The following is a 19,635-nucleotide window of genomic DNA, read 5'->3' on the forward strand; positions in this document are numbered from 1 at the left end:
GTATAATAAACTAGATGTGCTGGAATCGCCCGCTGTCAACATCTTGCCAGTACGCCGTATGTCTAACGATATTCGCCATTATGATTTCTATCACCTTGCCAAGTCACTTCACGCGTAGCCAATACGAGCTTTCTACAGTTTCTTCGACAAAACCGTCCTCCGTCCTATTCGATCTGGATTCTGGACCAAGGAAGGTTTCTGCCGGCGAGTCGTCATGTCGACATGTATGTCGGCGGTCATTCTTGTTCTGGCCGCCAGTAGTGGTGCTTCAAAGTTCCTCAACGGCGAGATCAGTGCACCCTCCACCGGCGAGGACCTTACCGATACCGTTCCCACTGCACCCAGCATGTAATCACCCGCCCACAAATTTAGCATGACCAGTTCCATTCAAGAGGTATTTTTCGCTATTTCGGTGATCTTCCTCACTAAATTGTACTCAAATCATTGCTCAGCATCACTATTACTCTTGATTTGCTGGATTTCCTTGTCGGATGTGATCGAGAGACGGTTACAATTGACCCTTTATCAATCACATCCGACACTACCCTCGTGGCCTGCGACGACGACTTAAAGGATATCCAGTCGTCTGGTGACGAAAGGATTATGGATGAGGCAGTACTGATTTGTTACTATAGGACAACCATGCTATGCTACGCACTAAGCACGACCACCAGGTCGACACGGACGTTATAACGAAGGCCGCTATCTCCCTCCGCAGTAGTCAGTCTGTAGCCCCTGACAGCGGCTTCGTCAACGGGAAGGATATCTTCACTGGCGAAGCCTTGGACACCAAAGGCAGCGAGTCATCTGGTGACGAAAGGGCCCCTCATGAACGACAGCTCTCACTATCGACAGTACTCTCTCTCGTCCGCCGAACTTTCGGCCAATTGCTCTAGTCAAAAAATTCCGGCGACGTCTATGTATACGAGTCCTAGCACTTCTCCTTCCGGATCAGCCCACCTCACTGATGAGTGTTAGCTCAGAAGACAAAGACCGCTGCCTCCTGACTGAAGGCCTTTGATGCTGGTTACGAAACACGCTGCCGGCCGACTCATACCCCTCCCCTCACACTTCTACAGCGCTTCAATATCACCTTGAGAGGTCCACCTGCATAAGCTCAAGCAGGATAAGGTACGAACATGTTCATCACTAAATTAAGTATGTCGCTCATCACTGTTTGTTAGCGCAAACCTGGAGCTTTGCGATTGAACACCGTCTGCGGCAACATGCCAACACGATCGGCCAATCTTTTCTCTTGACGCCAGGATTGTTTGTTGATTTCAGTGTTGCTAGTTGGCCACCTTGCGCAACTTGTATGTGAACAGATTCGCGCCGACCAAGCGCTGCCTCCCAGCGTCGATGCGGCTTTGGTTCCAACGCCCGTATTGCATCACTACGCCAGCGCACAAATGCGATCGCTACGATAACCCACCAAGGTCACGGGTTACAAGCTGACGAGAAGATACGACACCATCAAGAAGCGGTCACCTCACGACACCCAAGACACCACGAAAGTCACTACGACAAACAACGCTAATCACCGTGACCCACATTCATTGAGATCATCGCATACGACAATCACGACATAATCAGGATTAGCAGCAAGCGGTGGTGACAACGGAGGGCTCATCGCCTGGTCAGGAGGCGACACTGGCCACATGCTATCTAGCCCATCTCCAAATATTCACATCATGCGATGAGACAAAACGACTGTGGAGCACAAAAAGCTGCAAGGACATTTAACCCAATATCGTCGTCCTGTAAGGATAGGATATCCTTTACACACCGATCCATGCTTCAGATAGAGTCGCATTAGCGCGCGTCTACGTAACTCACCGACACGAAGAAGTTTTACACTTCGCGTCCGAGTTACGGGGATACATCCTTCTTTGGCCCTCTACATTTCTTACCGTCATCCTACCTTGTGCTCTCCTTCCACGATACCCGTTTCTTCACCGATATCTCTTTCGTTCCACATGCTCTCCAACTCGTTTCCGATTAGTACGACTCCCCTCGAACGTATATATACGGCCCATGTACTCTCACTTCGATAGCAGAATCACACTCGTGAACTTCCCCGCTCCAAGTCTGTCAGAAGCTAGCCTCGCGTTCTCAATCCTTCATTCTAAATCGTGAAGTCTACTAAATACAAGCCTAGTCCTATTACTGCTTAGAAAGACCAATTCCCTATCGAACTCTCACGCAGCGTTACATATTGGAGCCCACCGCGAGGGGAATTGCTCTCGAGCTACCCTTGCACCCCAAGTTCGATCCGTCAATCTCTGTCGAAGATCGTTTGCTTTTGATAAAAATCTTTCGCGATTACTAAATACTATCATCCAAACGCGCAGATACGTCTCCAACAGGAACAGCCAACTGCGCTGGCACCCTTGAAGAACGCCCCCCACTCCTAAGAAGCTCAGAACCCGCGCAAATACCTTCACTGTATCCTCCCTACCCCACCTCCTCGAAACATCAACCGATCAAACTCCTCCAAAACAGACCGACACTTATCGAACCCCAACTCGCGCAAGCACAAGACAATACGTAGACATATCCGACGTTCCTTCCGAATCTTCCATCTCTGAAGACGATACCCTAAGCCAATTACCCCGTTTCAACTCACTGTTTCCGCCACTTCCCTCTCCTCAAACGTTTCCTCTTAGATCCGCAGTATTCAATCCCGAGACTCCAACGTACCCTTCCATACCTCCTAAACCCCACGAAAACACAACAGCCCCCTTCTCGACAGCCGTCCCTCCTATTCCTAAACCACAGTTTGTACCCCAGAACGTATCATCGCAGACTCAACCGCCCGCACTCCCTCAAACCCGACCCTCGACTATCCAGCCTACCGCACCACAGTCCACGCAAAGGCCACCACCATCTATACCCGCTCCCCCCATGTCAACGGCCAACAAGGGAATATCTGCTATGCCCGGTCCTGGGTCTAGTAAAGCCCCGACCTTCAGCGGCGAGACGTCTGAACTCCTCGAGTTCCAGAACTGTTTGAAGACCTATCCTCGTCCTGCGGACTCACCGATGCCGACAAATGCAAAATGATAGTCCGATATGTCAACCTTGAGACTAAAAGGTTCTGGGTCACGCTTACAGGATACGAGAGCAAAGATTTTAGCATCTTCAAAACGAATATTATCGGACAGTATCCCGGAGCCGCGAAAGGAGCAAGATATACCATTCGCGATCTCGAACGCGTAATCCTCAGCACAGTCGAGTCTGACGTCTCTACAGAAACGGAGTTAGTGCAGTATTATCGCCAGTTCCGTCCCATAGCTGTTTGGTTGGTTGCCAATTCGAAAATCTCGGAACGCGAACGAGACCGATACTTTTGGCAGGGACTTCCCCAGTCTGTGCGACTCGCCATATCACAGCGACTACAGCACACTGAGACTAATTACTCCCGCAACGAAGCAACTAATTTTGAAAAGGTTGTAGAGGCAGGCCGTTTTGTGCTTTCGGATGACGCATTTGATGCAGACCTCAATGAACCTATCGCATCCCGCATCAAGTCGATCAGAGAGGCCCGTGTTCCAAAAGCTAGACCCTCGCATCAAACATGGGACTCGGATGAAGAAGACGAGCGAAGAGACGCTCGACGAGAGGTACATACGAGAAGAGTCGCATTCACCCCTCCTCCATCAGCCCCCGCCAAATCAAAGATGGACGATCTAGACGAGTTAGCAAACAAGATGCACGGATTGGACATCGCTGACGCTGCCTATTCCGTGTGCTACACGCGGCTAGCATACCTTGCTCCCAGTGCTGCTCAAGCCTGGCCTACCCCGAAAACGCATCAACTCGTTAGTACGGTCTCCACTCACGCTCCTTTATCCTATCTGCCACTACCTCCGTCCAATTATCAAGCCAGCACCACATGCTTCTTTTGTGGGGGATCTCACGTTATGCGAACTTGCTCAGTCGCGGGAGAATATCTGCGAGCAGGACGCGTCATTAGAGATGGACAATACTTTGCCTTCCCCGACAGATCGCGCCTTCGACGCATTGGAAATCAAACGTTCAAACAAGCGATCGACGCCAGGTACTCAGTCCAAGCCGCCCCGCCTACAACTCCGGCAACAGGAGCTAACTCCATTCCCATCAATTCGATTCAAGCTGAACCTACCCCACATGTACCCACCGAAATTCCGTCCACCGCATTCATATCCGACTCATACTTCCTTCAATGCGAAGCGGTCGCCGAGAATCATGCTATCGTGGTCGTTGTTGACGATGACTCTGATGGAGACTATGAATCAGACGTCAACGCGGTAACTCGATCCAAGGCAAAGGCAATCGCTACCCCTGAACCTGACCCAAAGCCTGACTCGATACCACTCGCTTCATCCCGCTCGAACGAACCTCCTTCCAAAGCTCCCACAGCCGAAGTGAAAAAGCCCCCCGCCTTCACGTACGAGTCCAAAGCTGCAGCTCCCGACGCTGTTCAGCGTGTCTTCAAAGGTATTCTGGACATAACGGTTCCCCACATCACCGTGGCAGACCTCCTCGCCATTAGCCCAGAACTACGAAAAGAAACCGTTGACCACTGTCGAACGCACAGGGTCCCTACACCTGCCACAGCCCTATCGACAAGCGCTCTCGCTTCCGACAGCATCTCCCCACGACTAGTGGAACATGCGACCCCCCTACGAGAGATTCGTGTCACGCTCAACGGTATCCACTCCGAGCTCGGATTGCTCGACGAAGGCTCTGAAATCGTTGTCATACGGGAAGACATCTGGAAGAAAACCAAGGCGCCAATCAATCGAGAAGTACGCATGAGGATGCAAACGGCGAACGGAGGATCTCAAGAAATGGCCGGATGTGTGGAAATGTTGGAGATAGACGTGGAAGGTATCAAGACCTGGGCCCACGCATATGTAGTGCCAGAAGCCCCCTACCGTCTTCTCCTAGGACGACCTTGGCAACGCTTGGTTCGTCTCTCCAAAGCCGAGGATACTGACGACGTTCACGTTGCAGTTCACGACCCACGGGATCCCAGCAATACTCGCACCGTCAAAACTTCTCCTCGTCCTTGGCCCCATCCTTCCCTCGCATTAACAGCCTCAGTACTCTCCTCGGTTCTCCCTTCTCTCTTCCCATCCTTAGCTCTATCTACTCCGCAAATTCCCCCAACCAGCTCCACTAACATCTACCATGCCATCAAACATCCCCTATTCTCAGCTCTATCTACTCCGCAAATCCCTCCAACCGCTTTGGCGACTACTCCATCGTATGGTCATCGTTACCCTTCTCCACCAAAACCCGCATATCCTCCACCCAGCACGTACATTACCCCACCAACAACGCCAGATACGCCGTCTCCGAGTTATTCTACATCGACATCCCCAGCCTCAACCGCATTGCCACCAACACCACCAGGTATGGAGGACTGTACTACCCGTATAGTACCAGCCTCATCATCGCCCGGTATACCAAAACACAAGCCCGTTCCAGTACCACCTCCATCCAACTTGCCAGAACTTTCCTTTACCCCCATTTCCCGCCTCTCCAACTCCTTCTTCGCGGAATCCCTTCTCCAAGCGCACTTCGACGTCGACCCAACCCGACGCTCCTTCGCCTACAAAAAGGTCGCCAATAAGGTAAGGCCTGTCGCCACGACAATGCCAGCACACGCGCGCATCATCCGCCGTTTTCCAGAGGATCCCCTTGCATCCCTTCCACCCCTTTCAACCACCCCTCCGGCCTTCACTCCCGGTTCTCGCCTCACCCAAAACCGCATGGACGACCTCGGCATTTTCAAGAACGAATTTCTCCTCCCAGAAGAACGAAAGCTCGCCGCCCACGTCCTCACGAACAACGAGCTTGCGCTCGCCTGGGACGAAACGGAGAAGGGTCGCTTTCGCGACGACTACTTCCCTCCAGTCGTCATCCCTACCATCGAGCACACGCCCTGGACTCACCGCCAACCTCCCATACCTCCTGGCATCAAGGACGAGGTCGTCAGACTCATCAAATCGAAGATCGCATCCGGCGTATACGAGGCATCCAACTCCTCCTATCAGTCCCGCTGGTTCTGCGTCGCGAAGAAAAGCGGGGCCGTGCGCATCGTGCACGACCTCCAGCAGCTCAATTCCATCACCGTCAAAGACGCCGCCACGATGCTGTACGTCGAACTCTTCGCAGAGCAATGCGCTGGACGCGCGATATACTCCATGATGGACCTCTTCGTCGGTTTCGACCATCGCGCCCTCGCCGAGGAATCACGCGATATCACCACGTTCCAAACTCCCCTCGGCACTTTTCGACTCACAGTCCTTCCCCAGGGATGGACTGACTCACCAGCTGTATTCCAAAATGATGTCGCCTTCATCCTACAAGCCGAAACGGAGATCGCACCCAATTTCCAAGACGATGTCAATGTTCTCGGGCCTCGCTCACGTTACGAGCTCCCCGATGGCTCACATGAACTCATCCCCGAAAACTCGGGCATTCGACGGTTTGTTTGGGAGCACTGCGTCGACGCGAATCGTGTTTTGCACCGCTTGAAGCATGCGGGTGCAACTGTATCAGCCACGAAACTTTTTCTCTGTGTTCCAGAAGTCCTCGTCGTTGGACAGCGTTGTACTTACGACGGACGTGTCCCTGATTCGTCGAAGGTGTCCAAAATCCAAACCTGGCCTCCGTGTACATCTCGTACCGAAGTCCGTGGGTTTTTAGGAATGACAGGGACTGTTCGAAACTGGATCGAAGATTATGCAGCCATTAGCCGTCCGCTCACGAACCTCACTCGTAACAACAGCCACTTTGAATGGACCCCCGAAGCACAGCTTGCAATGGAAACACTCAAAACTGCCGTCGTCAACTCACCCGCTATCAGTCCTATCAACTACACGTCCCTAGAAGAAGTCGTTCTAGCAGTCGATTCGTCACAAATCGCGTGCGGGTGGATTCTTCTTCAAGTTCGCAACGGACAACGCTATCCCTCACGGTTCGGCTCAATTACATGGAATGAACGGGAATCTCGATATTCCCAAGCCAAAATCGAATTGTACGGAGTATTTCGAGCCTTAAAAGCAGTGAAGGTCTGGATTATCGGAGTACGTAATCTCGTCGTCGAAGTGGACGCCAAGTATATCAAAGGGATGTTGAATAACCCCGATATCCAACCGAACGCGGCTGTAAATAGATGGATAGCGGGAATCCTCATTTTCAGTTTCAGACTCAGACACGTACCAGCGACCAAACACGCAGGACCCGATGGCTTGTCTCGTCGACGACGAACTCCAGAAGACGACGATGAAGATCAAGAGACGACGGAAGAAGTAGAACAATGGATAGATGAGATGCTAGACTCAGGAATATGGTTGGCAAAGAAGATCGACGACGAATGGCACCCTCGCGCCAGCACTTCAGTCTTTTCAGCGGAAAAGGATCCCGACGCACCAAACAACACGCTCCCATCAACACAGACCTCTGAACGACTCGACAACGAACTTCGCACCATCCATTTCTACCTCGATAACCTCTCATTCCCAAATACTATCCTTACCGGAGATCGAAATCGCTTGACGAAACGTGCCCGTCAGTTTTTCACGCGTGGTAACCGTCTATGGAGAAAGGAAACGACAGGAAGACATCAGTTAGTGGTTTTCGAAATGGATCGCATTCGCATCCTACACCAAACGCACGACCAACTTGGACACAAGGGCGTTTACGCCACTCGCCGAACAATTGCGGATAGATTCTGGTGGCCATCACTAGACAAGGATATCGCCTGGTATATCAAGACATGTCATCAGTGCCAGTTACGGTCCGTCGAACGTGTTGTCATTCCCCCTACCGTTGCTGTCCCAGCTCCCCTTTTTCGGAAAACCTTCGCAGATTCGATGTATATGCCCACTGCTCGGGGTTACACATACATAGTCCAAGCACGCTGTTCACTGTCGAACTGGCCCGAGTGGCGCATGTTGAGAACAGAGACCGGACGCACCTTAGGAGCCTTCATTTTCGAGGAAATACTGTGTAGATGGGGAGGAATAGAGGAGATCGTAACGGACAACGGTACCCCGTTCGTGGCAGCAGTCGAATGGCTCTCGAAGAAATACCATATCAATCACATCCGAATCTCACCTTATAACTCACGCGCTAACGGCCTCGTGGAACGTTCTCATCGAACGATTCGTGATTCGCTCGTCAAGGCATGTGACGGCGACATCACTCGTTGGCCATCTGTTGCACCACACGTTTTCTGGGCGGACCGCGTTACCACGCGAAAAACCACGGGCCACACTCCCTTCTTTTTAGCTCATGGCGTGGAACCTATTCTTCCCTTCGATATCACTGATGCAACCTTCCTACTCCCTGACATCAGCGCTCTCATTTCCACGGACGAGCTACTCGCTATCAGAGGCCACCAGCTGGCTAAACGTGACCATGACTTAGAACTAGCGCACGAACGTCTGCTCAAATCCCGCTTCGCATCCGCTAAGAACTTCGAACAACGCTTTGCCAACATTATCCATGATTACGCATTCCAGCCCGGAGACCTCGTCTTAGTACTCAACAAGAAAATTGAAGCAGCGTCCAATGCTAAGTGCAAGCCACGTTATTTCGGACCAATGGTCGTGGTGTCCCGCTCACAAGGAGGATCCTATCGACTCGCAGAAATTGACGGAGCCGTTTCAAAACTGAAGTTCGCAGCATTCCGCATCATTCCCTATTATCCGCGCTCTCCTACTTCTATCGAGATCACCCAGTATATCGATCCTCAAGCTATAACAGGAATCGACGATGAAACAGACTAGATGCGTTACCACTCTTCTCTCTCGTTTTTCTAAATTTTTTTTTTCCATTTTCTACTCTACAGTATGATAATACATTCCCCCTTTTCAGTAGTTGGAAAATCGACCAGGAACGGTCGATTTTCGAAGTAGGAGGGTGATGTAAGGATAGGATATCCTTTACACACCGATCCATGCTTCAGATAGAGTCGCATTAGCGCGCGTCTACGTAACTCACCGACACGAAGAAGTTTTACACTTCGCGTCCGAGTTACGGGGATACATCCTTCTTTGGCCCTCTACATTTCTTACCGTCATCCTACCTTGTGCTCTCCTTCCACGATACCCGTTTCTTCACCGATATCTCTTTCGTTCCACATGCTCTCCAACTCGTTTCCGATTAGTACGACTCCCCTCGAACGTATATATACGGCCCATGTACTCTCACTTCGATAGCAGAATCACACTCGTGAACTTCCCCGCTCCAAGTCTGTCAGAAGCTAGCCTCGCGTTCTCAATCCTTCATTCTAAATCGTGAAGTCTACTAAATACAAGCCTAGTCCTATTACTGCTTAGAAAGACCAATTCCCTATCGAACTCTCACGCAGCGTTACAGTCCTTTGCACGAGTCTATTTCAATAGTCTGAAACCTACAACAAGGTCCGCGAGTCTTAGGGAATTTAGTACGTCTGTGTCTTGATTCATTAATCCTCCTATGAGGACTCGTCGGTCATATAGTCTGACTCATCATCGATTCCCCCACCAACCTCAAAAACATCTCCGTCATCACCTTTGTCACCTCCACCAATTACAGCATCTCCGTTTTCGGTCTCGTGTGCTAGCTGCGCGGTTCCGTAGTGGTTGTGTGGACCTTGGTTTCCATCAGCTCCTGCACCCCCACTCAGCACCATCCTCCTCCCCTGCTCGCGTACTGCGGAGAAAGTCTTGATCAAATCACGGACGCATTTCCACCTAGTGGAGTATTTGTTGGAGTCTATGTCTTCTTCTTCCCTATCTCCATCCGTCCATGTAATGATTGATGCCAAATTGGGCGCGATGGCTGAGATGAAAGCAGCAATCCTTCCCGGGTGGTGAATTCTTGGACTGCCAAATAATGCCGTAGATAACGCCTTGTGTGCAAATCCTCCGTAGGGAGCATCAGGGGATATGTCGTGTCCGTCAATGGTTGACCAGTTCACGATTACGGCGACCGAAACAAGACACGGGCAGTGCTGCAACAGCGATATGAAGGCACTTGGAGTGACTCCACGACTTGAATGTTGCCCTTGGTTGAGATTTAACACTTGTAGGAGGGGCCAGGCCTTAGCCATCTGCAAAAGGATAGCATCATCCCATCGCAAATTATAGTCATAGGCTGTGAAGTCGAGCCTGCGAAGATTGCGGAAGGCAAGGAGCGGTCGTAAAACTGCAATTCTGATTGCAGTGATGTGATCTATGAACTGATGGTTGATGCAGAACCGCACGAATTTCAGCGAATCGTGTGCGCATGCGTTAGATAGGCGGGAGATCAAAGTCGGCAGGACCCCAATTGTGGAATCCAAGCCACCAGTGATTGTAAGGTTTATGGATTTTGGACCAATGGAGAACCTCTCGAGAAAAGCATCTAAGAGCACCAGACTACTGCTGTTCACGATCAGTTCTTCCAACGCGCAAAACACAGGATGCTGCAGCTTTTGTGTATCCACAGAGATGGGTGTTGACGGTAATCCGAAATGTAGAAATCGGAGTGAAGGCAGCTTGGAGAGGTGTAGTATGGCGGCCTCTGAAACTGTTCCAGTGGTCACTGATGTTAGATGAGACCAGTTTTGTAACGCAGTGGATGTGTCATTTGATTTTGTGTTCGGACAAAAACTGAATTGCGAGACTAAAGGGCACATCATTGATATGCATGACAAGATGGAGTGTTCAACTGCACCAAAGGTGCAGGAAATGAGGTTGAGCCTCGTTATTGTGGGGCTCACAAACAACGGGATACTTAGAAATGTCTCTATGCTAGCACTACTCCAGGTAAGAGACATCAGGTTGGGGAGCAAGGGAAGGGAGAAGGGAGGACAGCTGAGTGTGCGCCAAATTTCGTCACCAACCGGTGAATGGTCACGTATCACGAGTGAACGGACATGATGGTTGTATTTGCAAAAAATAGACCAGTCATCTACGGTCATGACTCTTTGAAATTCCTGGTAAAGGTGTGAACAGGTGTGCTCTCAAGTCTGAACCAGAGCTTGACTAACCAATTTTCGTCCCACCTGTTTCCATAGGCTTTGCGGGAGACATTTGATAAGAGGCGCAAACCCAGACAGGTTTCGCCACAAAAGCTTCAGTGCAGGTCCCGTGAATGACTTGCATGTCAAGGCAAGCGCCAGCAGTGTCTTTTTCCTCGAGTAGTTTTCAGGGGCAGCATGGACCAGCTGGAAAATCTTCCACTGCAGTTCAGGTATGATGGAGATACAGAGAGTAGACGCTGGCAAATTAGAAGCGTCGCTGCCTCTCTGCCCGCTGTGGGCCATTCGACGTGAGCAGGCTTTGCCTTGCTCAACGCTTTCGACAGGGGACTCGGGCTTCATAATACAGTGTGTTGCAAATGACTTGAGGGGCGCGCGAGAATTTTTTTGCGCTCAGTCACGGTGTCTGTGAGATTATTATATATAATAATAGCCAAATATAAATGCCTCACTTTCGGCATCAACAATTCGAAAGTATTGGTGAACTTAAGTACGGGAACAGCGTGGCGCAGCCAGGTTACATTCACAAGATCTGTACCACTAGCGCTATAGTACTGTTTACTCTTTATTGCTAGGCCGTCTGTGGAAGAAAACGACAAATCGGTCAGATGCGAAGGTTGTACTAAACTAACTTATTGCTAGCCAGTGGTGAGCAACAGCGAGAGAACTGGAACAATATTCCTGGACAGCGGGAGTCCAAATCTCGTAAGGCAGGACGCGGTCTTCGAGTCGCGAATACTTTACCGATGGTGGGCTTCTTCAAATTGTTTGCTGGGAATTTGTTTGAAACCTCGAAAACGGTTCAGTGGCAGCACCGCACACACCCAGAAAACCGACGATTTGCCAACAGCAGCCTCGCCTGTAGATGTGTATCAGTTGTTGTCCGTGATATTGGTAGCTGAAAAGGCTTACCGAGAAGAACCAGGACAGACCTGTCCATCAAGCATGAGGCAGTGTCAGTGACTCAAAGTTATCCTATGTTATCACGTCGACGGCGTAAGGAAATATAGACACAGGGCAGTGCCGCGGTTCCTGGATTTGATCACCTTTGGTCGCGTCTGTATTCGAATCTCAGCTCATGAGGAACGTTAACGACCTCATGTAGTCTTGCGGCAAATGGACCTGTGTAACGTAGGTCTCCAGACTCGTGTCGTTTAGGGTTGAGCAACGCGAAGTGCTTGAGACTATATTGGTTCTGTCCTTCCATTGTCTGCCGTCTCAAGACTCAATGAGACCACTGCGCACTGCGACATTCTCACTCCAGTCCCTAAAAATCCCCATCAGTAAGCAAATCATTCCCTGCCGCTCAGCAACAATAATTTTTGATTTGGGAAAAAAGTGTGAATCTCGATTGAGCGCGACCGGGAGTGATGGAAACGCAACCAAGAACTAGAGAGCGATGCAGATATTCTTGACTTGATGCCGATCATCCTGGCGCGGTGATCATACGGGCCCTACGCACTGGATAATAACACCAATGTCTGACTCGAGGCATGATCCAGCCCGAGGAGCTGTCAAATGTGGCCAGGAGTTCCCAACCAGGAAGACAAGGACGGGCAAACATCCTTGGGTCACATCGCTAGGCGCTGCAGGGCATAAGGATATGGGCGTCGAGAAAAAAACTCGTGATGATTTTCGCACCTAAGTATCTATCGGCATGACTTGTGCAGAAACCGGCGTTCTTTTCCCTTCTCGCCCCAGGCCAGCTGCTCTTTCCGCTTCTTCTATAGTATATGCAGGCTCCTTCAAAACTTTACACCGTCGTTTGTGTACTTTGCTCTTCCAATGTGACCGAAGTGCGGTATCAGTCTCGAAGTATCTTTTCGACGACATAATCAAGTTGACCGAAAGGGTGTGGTAATAAATTGACTTACTTTGCACATTCAACGCAGTAGTGCTGGGCAAGGCCAGGTTTCTCGAGATCGATGGGTTGTGCTTCGAGAGCAGCTCGATTCTATGTGAGGGTTTAGATGGAGCGCACGAGCTGAAGAGAATTTTTAAGTACCTTCGGGTCTAGATCAATGAGCTGGATTTGATCCAAGTCTTTTGTGCGAGCCTAAAAGTCAGATTAACAAAAGAATAGACACAAGAGAGCGAGTGCATACCCTTGTGCGGGATGCTCGATGCACGTCGCGTTGTGCATGATGTGTACGAGATCTCCGTAACCGACCCATGATATGTGTGCAGAAAACCCGTCTAACTTCACAACTTCACAGCAGAGTGGAGTTACCTTTTTGGGATTGTCCTTATTCCAGGTAAACCGCGACTCACTTGATCCTCCTTGCAAGCGGCAATGGCGCTCCCAACAAACGGACGAGTAATAATTGACACGACTGTAGGAGAAATCGAAATCGAGCTGTGGTCAAAGGTGTGTGCACTGCATTCGTGGAGTATAGACTGGTTTGGTTGCTGAGCGTACTACACTCAGGAAACACCAAAAACATGCCGGAACTTCATCGCGCTCGCGCTAGAAGGTCAGGAATTGAATTCATTCTGAAACCAAGGCGCCTAGCTCACTCAGAGGTCAGGTTATTATGACGGCGTCATCTTTCATAGGTTAGTACCTCGTTCAGCATACTCGGAATGTTTCTCCAGCTTTCCTTGCAGAATTGTACCAGGTTTCCTAGTCCAAACTGGTGACAAAACAGGGACAGGTGGAGGAGGGGAGTCATTCTATGGAGGTGCGTCTTTGTCGTAGTTCACCTTGATGCATCATCAATACTAGGCCAAAGAACCATTCGAGGATGAAATTCACCCGCGGTTGCGGTATGCTCACCGTGGGCTTGTCGCTATGGCCAACAATGGGACGAAGAATTCCAATGATTCACAGTTCTTCATTACCCTCGGTGAGAAACATTTCAGTGCGACAATTCAAGACCTTGACCTCACTTCATGGCACAGACAGAGCGGATGAACTGCACGGTAAACATACGTTGTTCGGAAGGGTAATTGGCGACACCGTGTACAGTACGTTTAGAGATTAGACATACTTTCATATTTCTCACTGACTTTGCCTTAGATGTCATGAAGATCGGAGAGATGGGTAGGTGACTTGCACAGGCTTGGTCAACTAACATTAATTCCTTCCCTTTCCCAGAAATTGGCGAAAATGAACGACCCGTGTAGTAGGTTTGACACAAACTCGTGACAACCTTTTCCTCTCAAAGCTCACGGGCCTTCATCCAGCCCACCCAAAATCAAGTCAATAACAATAGCCGACAATCCATTCCCAGACATTATACCGCGAATCACTGCTGCCGAAAAGCGTGCCCAGCAGCGAGCACGAGAAGCTGGTCAGCGTCAACGAGAAGAGGCCGAACGTCGGAGAGGTGCTAAGAAGTAAGTTGCGAATTCTGACTGAATCCTGTTTTGCTGACAGGGCGAAAGGGATGTAAAACTTTTGAGCTTTGGCGGAGATCAGGATGGCGAAACGGAACCCGTAGCGTTCAAGAAGAAAAATATTGCTCGGCCAGACTGTGAGTTTATAAGTCAACGAGCGTTTAACAGCAGCAGCTAAGCAGAAGGTTGTAGTGGTTGACAATCCTAGTGCCACAGGCATTCCGATGCCTGAATCTTTGCTCAATCCTACGAAGAAATCTAAAGAACCGCCTCGGGAACGTGCATCTGAGAAGGAACCATCCAAGGTAAAAACTTTACAGCTACTGCCGAGTAACGAATCTCACAGACTATTATCAGCACGAGAAATCTTCCAAAAGTGATAGATCCGAGGGGGGTGCAGATAAGGACATCAAGAAAATTCGTGAAACACACGCGAAAGAGAAGGCTTCTGGAAGGTTTCTAATCTTTTACTCCCTGCTGTGCCCCCAATTAACACATAAAATCCATAGCGACGCCCGGCGCACTGAAATTGAGCAGATGGAGAGCGAAATCCGTAGACTAACGCGCAAACGAGAAGGTGGCGAGGACAGTGACGAGGAGGCTGCACGAAAGAAGGCAAAACCGACGAAGTCCTATCTCGAGGAAGGACTTGCCAAGTACTCCAAGGGGCGGGGATTACAGAAGAAAGGGAAAGGCAAGAAAGATGAGGGCGATGTGTTAGCTGCCTTGAACAGCTTCAGGGGATTGTTACAGTCAAACGCGACCCTGGAGATGGATGATGTTCAAGAGGAGGGCGATCGTGTGGACGACGGTGGAGGCGGAACCGTTCCCGATGGTGAGGATCCAGGCATAGAGGTGGACGACGACCGCGGATTTATCGGCCATGCTCTGCACTTCCCGAAGGACGATGGGGAGGAAACGAGGAAGGCTGAGAGGGACTACGAGGTTATTGATCCTCGTCAACGCGGTGCGAGAGCACGGGAAGAGGAACGGGAGAGAAAACGAACGGCGATGAAGGGAAAGAACGGCCCACGCGGCCGACGGTGATATCCAGTTATTTGCAGTTTCCTCTGCGCTTGCTTGAGAGCTAGTAGTACTGGCGCTACTAGGGACTATCCTTATGCATCTGTTATCATATAATCTTATCACCGATCCAAACGCGTACACAACGCGTCTGACGCGACTTAGAAACCACCACCATAGTGCTCATGTCGAGCTCAAAGCGTGGTGCATTTATCGTCATCGAAGGATTAGACAGATCTGGCAAGAGTACCCAAGCCTCTCTCCTCCACGAACGTCTACAAGACTCTCAAGATGTAGCCACAACACCAAAGGTAGTCCTGCTAAAGTTCCCCGGTACATTTCCATTCCATGTTCCCCAATACGAATCTCAATGCAAACTCTCTCCCAGACCGCACAACGGCCATCGGGAAGATGATCGACGCGTACCTCCGTTCCGAGTCCGAGCTAGACGACCGCGCCATTCACCTGCTCTTCTCTGCTAACCGCTGGGAACTTGCGTGCGCACAATCACTGTTTCCATCTGTTCGCGTTCCATGACACCATTTCTATCTCTTTGCACATAGATCTACGATCACAGCTCATCTTGCAGAAGGGACGACCGTCCTTGCTGACCGATATGCGTTCTCTGGTATCGCATTTTCAGCTCGTAAGGGACTACCATACGAATGGTGTCGCACTCCCGAGATTGGGCTCCCTGCGCCAGACCTTACTCTATTCCTCAATATCAGTCCAGAAGTCGCAGCTGCGAGGGGCGGGTATGGGCTAGAGAGGTACGAGAGAGAAGAAGTGCAGAAAGGCGTGAGGCATGTATTCGATAAAATCGGGCAGGCGATGCAGGACGAGGGCGAGGGCAAGTGGGTGGGGATTGATGCAGGGAAGACCAAGGAAGAAGTTGCGGAAGAGCTTTGGAAAGCGGTCGAACCGCTTGTTGGCGGGGTCCAGGGACCCATAAGTAGACTATGGGAAACAACTCTCACACCGGACGTCCAAGGTGGAAGCTAAACGCACTGCTTTGTGGCATAGTCGAGCATATTTTACATGTCAACGTCCGATGAGGGGAGTCGATATTATAGCTCTGTATGCTGAAAAGTTGAGTTGTTTACTTCAATGATGAAACTGATGAAGCCGTGATAACTAAGTATGTATCTGCCCTACATACATGATACAATTGGTCCATATCTTTATTGTTATCCAATCATGACACAAATGAAAAAAGAAGAAAAAACCTATGGCACAGGGTAGCTCCAGTCCCCAAAGAATGTCAAGGGCTTGACGATAGCCGTGACACAATGACAGCGAAAGCGATCAACACGCCCCATCTCCACTTCTCCCATAGTACCTGGCGCAGCGGTCCTGTCCACCCCTGCGGTGTCGTAGTTGGCTTGTTCGTAGATGCCAAACTACTAGTACTTACGACATCGCTCGCATTTGACGTCGTCGTGGTAGCGGGTGCCTGTGCTATTGGTCGTCTCTCACACACCTGCGGCAGGTGTGTCGCTGTGGTAGATCTTGAGATAGATGGAGAAAACGGACTAGGGCTCATGGGTGAAGTGGGCGTGGCCGCCGTTTCTGGTTTCCCTCGCTCCCGCTCGCCCATATTCGGCAAATCTCGGAGCGTGTCCATGCAGTACTGCGGAAAGCGCGGCAGTGATCAGCGAATCAGGTACAAGTTAACACAGGTAAAAACAAGCAGCCTTGAACATTTGGATATGACCCCTGATCCGAATGAAACGATAATTCAGCCCCTCTCGGGCTTCTCGTATCGTGGAGAAAAAAATTAGGAGATGGCACTCACGTCTGGAAAAGCTTCTCTGAATCTTGGTTGGGTCAAATTGTGGGAGTGACTGCGAGCAGCATAAGCTCGTTTGTGGCCGTCTGACGATGTCACCGAGCCAGTCGTCATCTCATCGGAGAGCATGAACGATAGTAATCCTGTGAGTCTAAATGTATCTTGATGAGTAAGCGCTCGGGTGGGTAGGATGGGGATTGAGTCGGTAAACAGAAAAGACGACGATCGTGAGCATCAAATATCACGTTTTCTATCAATTGCGTCGAGGTCCGGAGAAGAAGCAAGAGACCGGATTATTATAATCAAGTGGGGCACTCACATCGTGGCGACACTCCAGGCGGGATTCCACTAATGATGACTCAGTAATGATGACCATTGGGATGGTTGAACAGGACGCACAGTACCAGGATGGAAATCGGACATGGAGAAACAAATCTTCTTGTCAGGTTGGAATCGACCAGAAGGGGTGAACATCTGTTACATCATATTCATCATAAGTCGTCGAAGATAACGATCATATGAGTCAGGAAGAACGCACCTTGATGCCCGGTGGCTTGAAGGGGTATTCCGCGGGGAAAATGAGCACACCGTGATACTCACCACCAGCAAAAGGCGAATCAGGGGGACCGCGCTGTATAACAGAAGTGATTGTTGAACAAGAATAGTGGCGCAATCCACTCAAAAAACGCACGATAAGGTAATTCCCTGGATGTAACACTTCAAAAGCGTGCTCGCGCATGAAAAAGATTGAAGCTTACAAGTCAAGATGTTCTTTTCATCCGGTGTTGCCCAAACAAATGGGGGCGGCTCTTTCTGCATGCTCACATACTCCTTGGCAAGCTAAATTTTGACGTATCAGCGACGTCTTAAGAGGTAAATATGGGTTCTTACACGTTTGTGGGCTGCTTTGCTTGCCATGATTGCGGGGTCGATGGGGGCTGTGGAAAGTGGAGGAGTCGTGGATGAGAGCTTGCGGGCGGCATAATGGCTAGCACAAACCACTCGGTACAGGCAACAAATAAGTGCAAATATCCCGAACAATCCCTTCAAGGGTTAAGGTTACCACGCTTCCTTGAACCTTTAGGCCTGGGCTTTCAAAACTTGAAATTCGCATGTATAGTATAACACTGTGCCAGCTGGCCAGTTTTATCACCTCTAACAGGTGATCTATGGCATTAAACGTCCCACTTCTTTGTGCAAATGGGAAACTATGCAAGGTTCGTACGTAGCCATGTTAACGTTCTTACCCCCATATTTGTGCCTGGCGACCCAGTGGCGTTTCCTATGTACATGGCACTCGCAGGAGTCATGGAAATGCCACGGGTGTCATTGGTTGATTCATTTTGAAGTACAGGGGTTTCTATGGTACGGACCAGATACTATCCTTGTGAAGCGACTTCTGACATCATGGGCCCATTCCGCCAAGAGTACTAAGTATCTCAGCCAGTGAAATCTCTTCCTAAATGTTCCTATCAAAATTGCTATGCACATTTTCTGACAGGTTCTCTGCTGCTCTGTGCGACCGACGTTTCATGCGCATCTGGGCATCCCCTGGCCAACTCGCGAGTCGCAAGCCTGGCAGACTTGCCGAGTATCGCTTAGCGCCTGCATCGTTATCTACGACCAGCTCGCACGAGGCAGCCTCGCTCGTAGGCTACTAGCAACTTCACAGCATGACATTTATACAGAATTCGATCAAACTTTACACCTTTCCTTCATTGGTACAACAAGTATACGTGGATTCCGAACGAATAACTCCTTGATTGAGACATTGCGGTGGTGCTTAGCACTTGCATTCTCCCGCCTTGCACGCGCATCTGGGCATTCTCAATAAGACACCGTGCACAAGAACAAAAGACAATGCCACTCACGCGCTGCCGCACCCACAGGTGGCCGACGATGTGTTGTTGTAAGAAACGGGGATTTCAGTGACCTGTCAATGAAGATTAGACAACGAAATGTCTGCAAGGAGTCGGGCGTACAGTGAGCATTGTGGATGGATTGATGCTGATACTGGGTTGTTGTCAAAGGTCTTTGGGCTAGTGCTGAATTACGAACGGCGCAAGGAGGGTCCTTTATACATCCAGTGTGTATGGCCTTGTTGGCAAAATCTTGAAGAGGATGTCCATTTTCTCGGTTCGCTATCTTTCCGGAGGTGGATAATCATTGATTGACCCACCACTGCCTACCATCATCCATCCAATCGCGCAACTTGCCGCACTGATTCATCAATCCATCAAATGCCTCAGGAGTCACTCTTCAACAAATATCTCATGCAACGAACTGATAATCTGAAGTGCAAGGTCCGAGTACCAAAGAAGGACGAGTGATGACAGCTGATGTGACCAGGCAGGAAGATAGGCCATTGTGGCGGTTCGGGTTCTCCCGCACCTTCTTGCTGTCATGGATCCCGACTGACGATTCCAAAACACTCTAATCACGCAACTTGCCGCACTGGTCCATCAATCCATCAAATGCC

General features: G+C 50.1%; 5 protein-coding genes across 5 annotated transcripts; 2 read left to right on the top strand and 3 right to left on the bottom strand.

Moving 5' to 3' along the window:
* Positions 1-9,304: 9,304 nt before the first annotated feature.
* On the bottom strand, positions 9,305-11,407 carry DEU56DRAFT_789738 (uncharacterized protein). Its single transcript, XM_041352565.1, has 2 exons — positions 11,015-11,407; positions 9,305-10,960 (listed from the first exon to the last, which is right to left on the bottom strand). The coding sequence occupies exons 1-2, from the start codon at positions 11,345-11,347 to the stop codon at positions 9,476-9,478; spliced, it is 1,818 nt and encodes a 605-aa protein (XP_041210759.1). The 5' UTR covers positions 11,348-11,407; the 3' UTR covers positions 9,305-9,475.
* An 899-nt stretch (positions 11,408-12,306) lies between these two features.
* Positions 12,307-13,214, bottom strand: DEU56DRAFT_789741 (uncharacterized protein). Its single transcript, XM_041352566.1, has 5 exons — positions 13,111-13,214; positions 13,011-13,061; positions 12,880-12,959; positions 12,647-12,824; positions 12,307-12,591 (listed from the first exon to the last, which is right to left on the bottom strand). Exons 1-4 carry the CDS (start codon positions 13,177-13,179, stop codon positions 12,647-12,649), a joined length of 378 nt encoding a protein of 125 aa, XP_041210760.1. The 5' UTR covers positions 13,180-13,214; the 3' UTR covers positions 12,307-12,591.
* On the top strand, positions 13,215-15,498 carry DEU56DRAFT_789742 (cyclophilin-like domain-containing protein). Its single transcript, XM_041352567.1, has 13 exons — positions 13,215-13,373; positions 13,434-13,479; positions 13,534-13,561; positions 13,613-13,686; positions 13,738-13,851; positions 13,907-13,972; positions 14,025-14,048; positions 14,103-14,130; positions 14,192-14,344; positions 14,393-14,481; positions 14,537-14,649; positions 14,702-14,799; positions 14,854-15,498. Exons 1-13 carry the CDS (start codon positions 13,299-13,301, stop codon positions 15,389-15,391), a joined length of 1,446 nt encoding a protein of 481 aa, XP_041210761.1. The 5' UTR covers positions 13,215-13,298; the 3' UTR covers positions 15,392-15,498.
* On the top strand, positions 15,473-16,513 carry DEU56DRAFT_205570 (thymidylate kinase). The gene is made up of 3 exons (XM_041345058.1): positions 15,473-15,700; positions 15,756-15,864; positions 15,931-16,513. The coding sequence occupies exons 1-3, from the start codon at positions 15,553-15,555 to the stop codon at positions 16,367-16,369; spliced, it is 696 nt and encodes a 231-aa protein (XP_041210762.1). The 5' UTR covers positions 15,473-15,552; the 3' UTR covers positions 16,370-16,513.
* A 73-nt stretch (positions 16,514-16,586) lies between these two features.
* Positions 16,587-18,159, bottom strand: DEU56DRAFT_789749 (UBC-like protein). Its single transcript, XM_041352568.1, has 9 exons — positions 18,048-18,159; positions 17,915-17,996; positions 17,848-17,861; positions 17,695-17,787; positions 17,556-17,630; positions 17,476-17,504; positions 17,163-17,307; positions 16,782-16,997; positions 16,587-16,730 (listed from the first exon to the last, which is right to left on the bottom strand). The coding sequence occupies exons 1-9, from the start codon at positions 18,072-18,074 to the stop codon at positions 16,629-16,631; spliced, it is 783 nt and encodes a 260-aa protein (XP_041210763.1). The 5' UTR covers positions 18,075-18,159; the 3' UTR covers positions 16,587-16,628.
* Between the last annotated feature and the right edge of the window lie 1,476 nt (positions 18,160-19,635).

This window comes from Suillus clintonianus (assembly GCF_016758775.1).
Source record: "Suillus clintonianus strain FC179 chromosome Unknown DEU56scaffold_19, whole genome shotgun sequence".
NCBI lineage: Eukaryota > Fungi > Basidiomycota > Agaricomycetes > Boletales > Suillaceae > Suillus > Suillus clintonianus.

Coding starts and splice junctions, on each gene's coding strand:
- DEU56DRAFT_789738 (XM_041352565.1), bottom strand. CDS start 11,347: ATGAAGCCCGAGTCCCCTGTCGAAAGCGTTGAGCAAGGCAAAGCCTGC. Junction 10,961..11,014: donor AACAGGTGGGACGAAAATTG/GTTAGTCAAGCT, acceptor CACCTTTACCAG/GAATTTCAAAGAGTCATGAC.
- DEU56DRAFT_789741 (XM_041352566.1), bottom strand. CDS start 13,179: ATGGGTCGGTTACGGAGATCTCGTACACATCATGCACAACGCGACGTG. Junction 12,960..13,010: donor TCATTGATCTAGACCCGAAG/GTACTTAAAAAT, acceptor ACCCTCACATAG/AATCGAGCTGCTCTCGAAGC. Junction 12,825..12,879: donor TACTGCGTTGAATGTGCAAA/GTAAGTCAATTT, acceptor GTCGTCGAAAAG/ATACTTCGAGACTGATACCG.
- DEU56DRAFT_789742 (XM_041352567.1), top strand. CDS start 13,299: ATGGCGCTCCCAACAAACGGACGAGTAATAATTGACACGACTGTAGGA. Junction 13,480..13,533: donor CATCGCGCTCGCGCTAGAAG/GTCAGGAATTGA, acceptor CTCAGAGGTCAG/GTTATTATGACGGCGTCATC. Junction 13,562..13,612: donor GACGGCGTCATCTTTCATAG/GTTAGTACCTCG, acceptor CTTTCCTTGCAG/AATTGTACCAGGTTTCCTAG.
- DEU56DRAFT_205570 (XM_041345058.1), top strand. CDS start 15,553: ATGTCGAGCTCAAAGCGTGGTGCATTTATCGTCATCGAAGGATTAGAC. Junction 15,701..15,755: donor AGTCCTGCTAAAGTTCCCCG/GTACATTTCCAT, acceptor ACTCTCTCCCAG/ACCGCACAACGGCCATCGGG. Junction 15,865..15,930: donor GCTAACCGCTGGGAACTTGC/GTGCGCACAATC, acceptor CTTTGCACATAG/ATCTACGATCACAGCTCATC.
- DEU56DRAFT_789749 (XM_041352568.1), bottom strand. CDS start 18,074: ATGGCAAGCAAAGCAGCCCACAAACGT. Junction 17,631..17,694: donor TCAAGCCACCGGGCATCAAG/GTGCGTTCTTCC, acceptor ATGATGTAACAG/ATGTTCACCCCTTCTGGTCG. Junction 16,731..16,781: donor CGTCAAATGCGAGCGATGTC/GTAAGTACTAGT, acceptor ACGACACCGCAG/GGGTGGACAGGACCGCTGCG.